This window comes from Medicago truncatula, chromosome 6 (genome assembly GCF_003473485.1).
Source record: "Medicago truncatula cultivar Jemalong A17 chromosome 6, MtrunA17r5.0-ANR, whole genome shotgun sequence".
Taxonomy (NCBI): Eukaryota; Viridiplantae; Streptophyta; class Magnoliopsida; order Fabales; family Fabaceae; genus Medicago; species Medicago truncatula.
In genome coordinates this window covers 1,520,082-1,530,343 of record NC_053047.1, presented here as the reverse complement: position 1 = coordinate 1,530,343, position 10,262 = coordinate 1,520,082, and the positions used below count along the sequence as shown (strand labels likewise).

The following is a 10,262-nucleotide window of genomic DNA, read 5'->3' as shown; positions in this document are numbered from 1 at the left end:
AGCACCAAGGATCAAAATAACTTCATCCATGTTTGAAGTTAGTTTATTTTCTAGTATGTAAATTTAGATTCAAACTTCATACAAAGCAGTTGATTTTTTTTATACGCAAGAGTTGAAGATCGAACATCTGATCACATACTTAAGGGCCTCAAATCTCTCATCACTTGTTTTACAATGTCGGTTTACATCAATGATTGTAATAAAAAAAAAATAGATTAGAGAAAAATGTGAGGAGCACCGCTACCATACTATCAAATGGTCTTATTCTTTAAGCTCAATATCATACGATCAACACACTTGATCTTCAGAGCGTTATGATACTTATAAATACAAGAATCTGGTTACTTGAGGCAATGTTACTTCATTCATTAATGTGATTTTATTTACTTGATTTTTAAGAAGAGCAAGAGATGATTTTTCTCTATTGATGTAGATATCCAAAGGCATGGAGAAAAATATTCTTTTAGGGCAAGTTCTTGATCATTTTATGCATGGTGCTAGGTTTGACAGCTGTTGTTCGACCTCTTTGGTCCTTGTACATTCTTTCAAGACATGTCCATAATGCAACAAAGAATATCCTTGTACATTTATTCCCTTAACAATTTTATCCGAATATACCATATTAAAACAGGTTTACGCAAGAAGCTTTGCCTGCACACAGCACACAAATTATAGGTCATCAAAGTTAGAAAGACTTCTCTCTATATTATCAGTTGAAAAATGTTGAAATGGTATTATCCATATTCAACGTTTCTGATATAATCTAAAACTTAATTTCACCATGGAGTGAATTTTGGTTTTAGTCTTCTAATTCTTCTTTTTGAATGATTTATTTCTCTAAGAGATTTTATCTAAAACTTAATCACACAAATATTTTATATTACCAATTATTGTTACCTCGCTTCCTCCATTTATTGAGAGGTTTTATCTTCTTCAAACGAATGACTTTATGCACTATAAACCAAGCATGTTAGAGGGTCTTCCTTTGATTTTCTAATTCAACATTCACAACTTCATAATGTCGTGGTATGACTTTAGAAGATCCGATTCACTTTATTTTTATGAATTCACGTCTTTTGAGGAATTGATGAATGTTCGACACGTGTCAGAAGGCGTGGTAACTATTTTATAAAACTTTTTGCTTGTTATTGATATAGGATGTGTTAGGCTTTCACCACTACTCGCATAGTGGAGGATAACTACAATATATCATCATGTGTCTATGTGAGTTTGTCTTTACAAAAGCTTGTTGACTATGAAAAAAATGGGTCATAGGTGTGCTTATGGTAAAAAAAGTAATTGCTTTTGAATATACTCAAAACATACGTAAATGACTTAAGCTGGACCGTCCCTATGTGTTTTAGCAACAACTACGTCATGTCGACAGAGAGAACAAAAAGATGACATGCATAAATGATTATGAATTAATTTCATTTATAATCATCTATCTATATCCTTTTAGTATTCTTTCGGTTAAAGCGTCTTAGTTGTTACCTAAAACACATAAGGGTCATCCTCCTCGAATCCTATACTATTGTTGTAAATATATTCAAAAACATTTAGTTAATTATAGCAAAAACATCCATAACTCACTTAGTCGCAGTCTACAAGACCTTGTATGCAAAACCAAACTAAGTTTCCTATTGATACCTTGTACATTTCTTCTACTACACTAGCAATGGGAAAGTCCCAACAACAACCTTTATCAATAGAAAAAAAGTTATATATAATTAAGGTTAAATAAGTTTTTAGTTCTTATAAATATTCACAGTTTTGTTTTTAGTCCCTATAAAATTTTTCATCAACATTTTTTGTCTCTATAAAATTTTCCATCAGCATTTTTAGTCCCTATAAAATTTTCCATCAGCATTTTTAGTCCCTATAAAATTTTTAGATCAGCATTTTTAGTCCCTAAAATGCTTAAGGAAAATGTCCCAGGGACTAAAAAGTGTAATTTTATTTTATAGGAACTAAAAACAAAACTGTGAATATTTATAAGGATTAAAAACTTAATTAACCCTATAATTAACTACTTTTATATCTTTACACCAACAAAATGTTAATAATAGTAGTAACAATCATTTGATATTAACACTAGAATGTTGTCTTTCTTTAAGGATCATAAATATAAATTAGTCAAATGTGGTATGCTAATGTCTAAATTTCTATCTTTATTGAAAGTCAATCAAACAATCAAACTTATTTGTTTTTTTTCTCAATATAATTAGAAGGGACTTATTAACTTGCATTGGATAGAAAACATAGGAAATTCCCCCCAATTTACCGTAAATATAGAATATCCAGGTTTTATTAAGAATTTAGGTACTTTGACATCTCCTTTGATTTTATGTTAAAAAGGAAGTAGAACTCATTCTTGAATGATATCGGGGTTCTTCAAGATTGAATCATCTTCATTTGATGCAAACTAATCTTTCTTGCATCCTGTTTGTAAAGCTACAATGAGTATGAGTAGCTAAATTCCGAGTAGCTAAATTCTCTGTGTTGGGACCAGATATAGTTAGTTATGAGTCGTTTATAAACTCTTGATCTGACTGGTTACATATAATCACGTTTACATTATGTTAATGATTTATTTTTGTTCTTATTGCGTTTTCGAATTGAAAACTCTGAAATAAATCTTATGATTTTTAAAGTGCTAGAAAAAGGAATTTAAATGCTATTGTATAGAGTTACCGAGCGAGGAAACAAAAGTTAGGAACTATCACTACTTAGGAACTGTTTCTTAGATGATAAATTTTTTTCTAGTCATGATTACAAATATGTTGATTTTTGTTAATATTATTTCAATGTCAAATGTTAGCAATTAATTATTAGATGAATATTTACTCGGTTATTCAGATTTTAACCTATAATCTTCTACTCTCCTTAACCCTTAACTCAATGGATTAATGATTTGCATTGGTTGTTCTTGATGTGAGAACTTTTATATATAAATCTGGCCTAAAACTAATATAAGATGTATCTTCCCGCTTTTATGAATTTTCATAAGATTATACCACTCTAGTAATTTGTTTTTCCTATTGTTGAAATAGCGATGGAGAATGAAATGCAAAAGTAAAAGTTAATACAATTGAGGGGTTCATTTGGGTTGGGCCATGTGTGACTTGTGTGGTGTCCGGTGGTGTGAGTTTTTTTTTAGAGTTTATGGTCATAGCTCGTTCGTTTTACAATATTTTGAATTATATAATTCGAATCGTGTAAAAACACGTCAACACATCCTGCAACGCCCTATAACATTTAAGATCGTATAATCCGAAGAATGATTGGAAGGTAGCTAAATGGTTTACCAAACCTTTAACTAAATTATTAACCAAGAACACATCAAACTTGTTGTTAGAGAAAAGTAGAGTATATAGATTCTGCAAACGCGACGTGTTTCTGTAGATGCATAGTGTGAAAGCACGAAAGTTGTTGAATTTTTTTCCTTAAGATTATTAAAATTAATAACCGTGATGCTATTTTATTTATTTATTTTTTGTGTTTATTCGCCGACTTGCTTTTTTCGGCTTGATCATTGTTGTTAAACTTCAAAAAATTTCTTTAATATGTCTCGTGTTAGGGGGTATGTTTTCGGTATTAATATATATTTCATTTTAACTTGTTTAAAAAAATTATAAAAAAATCAAACTATTAACACTTAGACATCATGGAAACATGGATATAAATACAGAAGAAAATATTTAAACTATAAAAATGAAAAGAAGCAAACAAACAAGGACCAATGAAGAAGAGCAAAATCAAATGTATACCTGATTGACACATGCATTGCGATGTTGCCAAAAACGTCAAATTTTAAACTTAACCCCATTACATAAAAATATGTTTTTTCCCCATGTTTCAAAAGAAAGTCTTTATTCACAATATATTTATTAGCACACCACAATGAAGACTTTCAAAAATGTGAGAGATAAAGAGAAAGAAGGTGAGAATAAAAGAACTGAGACAAGAGGAAGAAGGTGGTGTAGCTAGCTTTTTATTGATGATTTTCCTCCTCCTTATACATTGGAATAGGGTTAGGTATAACTAAATTTATAAACTACATTTCTTCTATGCAAATAACTAACTTTGACCATATGGTAAGACACATTTCTCGTTTTTTGTTGTTTTGTATGAATCAGCTTAGATGCATAGGGAAATAATAAAATCAAATTTATGATGGCTTGCAAATTTGGTGAAGGACTAAAAGCTTTCTTAGGAAAAGGTTAAAAAAAATGAAAAACAAGTGAGTTAATTGAAAAGGTTTTTTTTTTTACTGTTCAAACAAAAACAAGAGAAAGGGTAAAAACAACTTCCTTGTGATCCACTAGGGGAAATAAAGAGCCATTTAAAAAAAAAAAAAAAAAACTTGATCATCTTCTTTCATTTTCCTCTTCATCTCTCTGTTCACTATTTGTTTGTCACATTTTTTTGCAATTGCAAAACTACTATTTGTTTGTAAAAAAAGAACTCAAACTATTTGCATGATAGCTTCTTGTTCACTTCGTAGTTTTGCAATCGCAAAAAATGTGACTTTCAAACACTTGCTAAGATGATCGGGAAATCATATATTCCATCCGTTTTTAAAATGAGTGTCGTTTTAGTAAAAAAAAAATGTTTTAAAATTAATGTCATTTTCAGTTTCCAATGCAATAGTAATTATTTCTTTTCAATTAATACTATATACACTACTTCCAAAATATTATTTTTTATTTAATGAAAAACAAACCAATAGTTAATTAAGATAATTTGGTAAAATAACATCTCTATTTCTTTTAATCAATGCATTTCTTATTATGTATGTAAAAATCTTAGACGATATTCATTTTGAAACGGAAGGAGTATCATATATAATATGGTCATTGAACGACCAAATTTACCATAGGAAAGCATAATTTAGTGTCCTTAGAAAAAATATGCAAATGATTTGGCTCACATGTTGAAATAAATGAGGAAAAACATTACGATAATTCAAATAGATAGTTTAGTCACATTATGTGCTTGTAGTTATAATCTCTCCCAAAGTATTAAAATTATCAAACATTTGTTGAAAACACTTATCAAAACATTCTTGAATGTAACTTTCTCTATTCAGTTTGATTTTCAAATTTGTTTTTTTAACGATTAGTTAGATTCTCAAACGTTTATTCGGTTAATCGGTTTAATCTATGAAAATACTAACAAAATATCATTGTCAATGATTTTTTTTTTTTTTAATAAACGATATTAGTCTTATTAGTAATTGTTAGTATTCTGATAGGAGTATGAATCGAATCATCGACATTCTTATACTTCACTCTTTAACTCTACTATCAGACCTTCAAAGCCAACCTTACATCCTTAAACATTGTCAATGATGCTTTTGTTAATTTATTGTTGGATTATCATGTTTTTTTTAAGAAGTCAAACTAACCCACCAAAATTATCATCAGAACCTAAAACTTTAAAAGGAACAATACTTTAAGATTTCAAGTCTATACCATAAAATCAACCAAAATAGGTTTGTTGGATTATTATGTTAGGGCTGACAATGAACCGAACCAACTCGACAATTGTTCGAAACTCGATTTGACAATTAACTCGTTGAACTTCGTTCATGAACCAAATGAACCGAACTTGAGCTGAAAATTAAGTTCGTTAAATAAATGAGCCAAACTTAAGCTGTATATAGTTCGACTCGGTTGGTTCATGAGCTGACTCGATAATATATATACATATTTATATTTATTTATTAGTTTGTAAAACTTAATAAAGTGCAAACTTAAATATTAAAACACAAAATATTAATTTATTACAACCTTCCTCTCATATTTAAGTACTTGTTTTTTTTGAGAAAATATTACTAATTTAATTAACAATTAACAATAATTATAAGAAAAGAGAGAAAAAAAACAAGCTAATCATATACAAGTGCAGGCTTAGGCTTTTAAGTTTTAACCACACATATGTACTAAAATTTGTCCCACATCGGCGAGTTCAATCACACCAGTGAGGAAGAGTTATTATAAAGAGAAGCGTGGTCTTCAAGTTGTTGGTGACATCGCTTTTTTCCTGTGGTCTTCAAGTTCCATAATTTAATGAGTTCAATTTTTGTTGTTTTTTTTAAATAAATTAAAAAGTCAAGATATCCTTTTTGACAAAAACAAAAAAAATCTATTATTGGTGTTGTTTTGTTACTTTTTATCCTGTATATTTTCGTAACCAAAACATTATCATCCAGAAAAATGAAAGAAATGAACACAACTTAACGAATCGAGTACGAACAAGCACCTCTCGAGAGACAAGCATCGAAAAATATATTAATTTTTTTTGTTAAGTAGTCTAGTGGTTAGAGTTCAATGAGTTGTCCGGAGTTCGAACATCGACCCAAAACTCAGAATAGATATATTCATATTTAATATCCGACTTTATCTCAAAATATCATGATAAAAAAAGAAAATTATAAGAAGTGAATTTCAAATGGTCAATCCAACCAACAAGATAACACAACATATATAAACGAGAGGCCAAGAAACAAACTCAAAAACAAAAACAAAACCTCAAACATGGTACTTTCAAACCTCACTTCATCATCTTCATCTTCATCTTCATCACCATATTCACAGTTCTTCAACCTTTCATCATTCTCCAAACTCACATCACCATCTTCATCATCACTTCTCTTCCACAGCCACCACCATGTTCATCATCAAACAAAACAACAAACTTCAAAACCTACTACAAATTTCACCATTAAAGCTTACATGGAGAATCCAAACTCATTTTCAAATGTTGTTAGCAAAGTTATTGGTGCTCTTCCTGTTGTTGGTCTTTTAGCTAGAATTATGAGTGATGAAGGTGGTGTTGGTAATGATCTTATTGATTTTGCTGAGTTTAGAAGAAGGGTTGGTAAGAATTGTACTGCTACTGATTCTACTGCTTTTTATCAGTTTCAAGCAAGAAGAGGAAGGGTAATTATTCGTTTTTGCTTGTACCCTTTATTAAATTTTGCATTTTTTAGTTTACTATAGTTACAATTTTTACTTTTGAGGTTAATTTCATGTTCAAAATTTTATCTTTTTAATCTTATAATTTGATTAATGTTGCATTTTTTTTGGTTTTTTGTAGTTATTTCTTTTGACTTGTGAGGTTGGTTTTATGCTCAAAATTCTATCTTTGTATTGTAACCTTATTATTGTATGAGAAAATTAGACATGGACTGTCAGTGTAAACTAGTTTTGCACTCATGTCCAATTAGAAATGAGAATTAGGTAGTTATTTTTAAAAAACTGTTGTAATCTATACTTAAATGGCAAGATGATGTGAATTTATTGGCTGATGGTGTAAAACTATTTTACACCATGATTGCACCTCCATTAAACTCTAATTTTATTAAGGTAATTTTGCATTTTGGGTTTTCTAAAGTTATATGTATTTTTGGTTCTGAGTTGACAAAAATTGATTTTGACTGAATTGATTTTGTAAAATTGATTTTGGCTAAAAGCGAGTTGAGTGTAAATTGATTTATGTTTGAATACATTTATGTAAAAGTGAGTCTAGCAACAAATTTGAGTTTTAAAATTAATTTTATACTAAAAAACTTCAATTTTTAGCTTCAAGTAGTATCAATTTTGGGGGCTAAATCAATTCTATTCAAGACAACCAAACATGCCATAATCAATTCTACTCTACAGCAATCAAACATGCCATAATCAATTCTACACTTACATAATTAATTTTGGTCCCAATAGAAGTGAAACCAAACATACACATGAGGTTGATTTCATTCATGCACAAAATTCTATCTTTGTAACCGTATAGTTGTCGGATTAAGGTTATCAATGAATGAATTATTTAGCTGCCACCCTGTTGATTATGGTTGATATTCGCTAATAATGAGTCCGTTCCTTAGTTGGGTATCAATTTGGAGGGTTAGGGGTGCAGATTGAAACCCTGTGGAACGGTTCAGTTGTAAACTGGATCGTAGTATTTCAAGAAAGTTTTGTACTTTGTAACCATAAATCACTACATACTAGAAAAGTATAACAGTCACTCTGCTGTGAGATATATAGGCACAATGGCCGAACTCTATGATCAATAGTCGTATCATTTGATAAGGTTAGCATTTCGTGCTCAAAATAACACGAAATAACAATTGGTCGAACTCTGTTCTCAATAGTCGTATCATTTGATTTATGAAGTTAATTCCATGTTCAAAATTTAATCTTTGTGTAACCCTTATAATTTGACTAAGGTTAGAATTTGGCAATGAATTATTTAGCTACTACCCGAAGTTGAAATTTTGCATCTTGGGCTTATTATAGTTTGATACCTAAATGAGGTTGATTTCATGCTCAAAATTTAATCTTTGTAGCCTTAGAATTGATTAAGGTTGACATATGCAATGGTTATGCCTATAATGTAAAGCTATTTGATTTGTGATAGTTACCATCAAATGTGTTTTCTGTTTTGACAGTTGGTGGTTAGTTGTGACCAAATATAATAGAGTTGGTTTGGGTAGCTATATAGGTCATAGCTTGATGCTAGGTGATAGCATAACAACTTGTGAGTGTTTTCATGATCATAGAGAGAAATCAAGTGAGCATTAGAGGGATCTCTCGAGCTGGGTAAATTCATCTAACTCTGCTGCGAACCTCGATAAATCTTGTGTTCTTCCTCTTTCCATTTCTTCCCTTATTCAATTTTTGCAATTGGAATGACTGCTGCAAGCCTGCAACCAGTTTTCGTCGCTGCTTTGAATTTTTAACAGATCATATTATGTAGCTCCCACCCTATGATCTAATTTTGCATCTTAGGTTTTTGTATAGTTAAATATACTTAAATGAGGTTGATTTCATGCTCAAAACTCAAACTATATAAGCTTTAAATTGATGGTAAACTATTTAATTCCCATCCCGCAAGAAAATACGAATCTTGGTATTTGTAGTTGTCAAACTTAATGAGACTAGTTTGAGTCATCTCATGTTGTAAATTCAACATAACCTTACCCTAAAATGAATGAAGGTTAATCAATTGTTTCTTTTGCTTTTTATTCTTGAAATAGTTTTTGTGGTATTAGATTTTTGTTTTCATATGCTAAAATAGAAATGGATGAGTATGAATGTGTGTCTAACTTGGTGTTTGTTGTGTATAGGCAGGGGATCAGGCAGGGGATCCTATCTTTGTTCTGCTATGTTGTTGGCTAGCAGCTATTGGTGCAGGTCTTCTCAAAACTGAGGAGATTTTGGAAGGAGTCGGAAGGCTTCGGATCTCGAACGACATTGAATTTGAAGAACAGACTTTCATAGCCATGATGGATGAAGCAAGAGAGGTTGGTTTCCATCTCTGAAAGTTACTCGGTTTTAGTATATTGTAGCATTTTGTAGATATTCCCGGTCTTTCGGTTTGTTTCGATTGACTTATTTGAGTTTATCTATTGATAAGCATTAGTGATTGTGAAACTGCTCTGGAGAACTTATGTGTTGTCCTAATCTGTTTTCACCTTATTTTCATAAGCTCTCCAAGATAGTTTATGAAAACTTCTTATAACTCATATGAAAACAGTTTGACTTTATTTTACCTTTTGGTTAAAAAAATAGCTTAAACATAAGCACTTAAATGATAAGTGTTTATGCTATAAGCGTTTAACTATGTTGATTATCTATATGCTCCTATTCTAACAACTGGGAAATTTATGTTGAACACTATAGAGAAGGGCAAGACAAAAAGGTGCACCTCCTGCTGTTCCAATGGAGGTTCGAGTTGAGAAGGCTCTTGATGCAATCTATGTTTGTTGCTTCGGAAAGGATCCTATAGAGGCAGAAGATGAGAGGTTGCTGAGTACAATACTTAGTTCAGTTTTTCCATCAGTTCAAAAACAAGAGATTCGACGCATGGTTAAAGAGATGGCAGAAAAAGTTGAAGATGGAGGTATGGATTATATTCCAGATGCTGCTAAGCCTCTATCAAAGGAGGCTGTTGAAATGCAAATGAAAGACCTTAACTTTCTCAAACAAAATAGTAATACTTAGCTAGTGAAACATGTGTTGTTTTTGACATATAATGCATTGAATGGAATTATATTTCCTAAAGCAAGGTGTTTGAGCCTTTTGGCTACTCATAGGGGAAACAGTGAATGTTATACTAGATGTTGTAAAACTTGGGGTTATAGGCACATGAATGTGTAAAACAAAGTTAGAAAATAGTTTCTCAAATGTAATTTATTTGTTAAGACATTCAAGTGATCCAGTTTTTCCTTCACTAGTTTGATTTTTTGTGGCATATAT

The 10,262-nt window shown here is 30.7% G+C and overlaps 1 protein-coding gene across 1 annotated transcript; it reads left to right on the top strand.

The window, feature by feature from the left end:
- The first annotated feature begins 6,467 nt into the window (after positions 1–6,467).
- LOC25495174 (photosystem I assembly factor PSA3, chloroplastic) lies at positions 6,468–10,257 on the top strand. Its single transcript, XM_013595353.3, has 3 exons — positions 6,468–6,947; positions 9,131–9,307; positions 9,687–10,257. The coding sequence occupies exons 1-3, from the start codon at positions 6,543–6,545 to the stop codon at positions 10,005–10,007; spliced, it is 903 nt and encodes a 300-aa protein (XP_013450807.1). The 5' UTR covers positions 6,468–6,542; the 3' UTR covers positions 10,008–10,257.
- Positions 10,258–10,262: the final 5 nt, after the last annotated feature.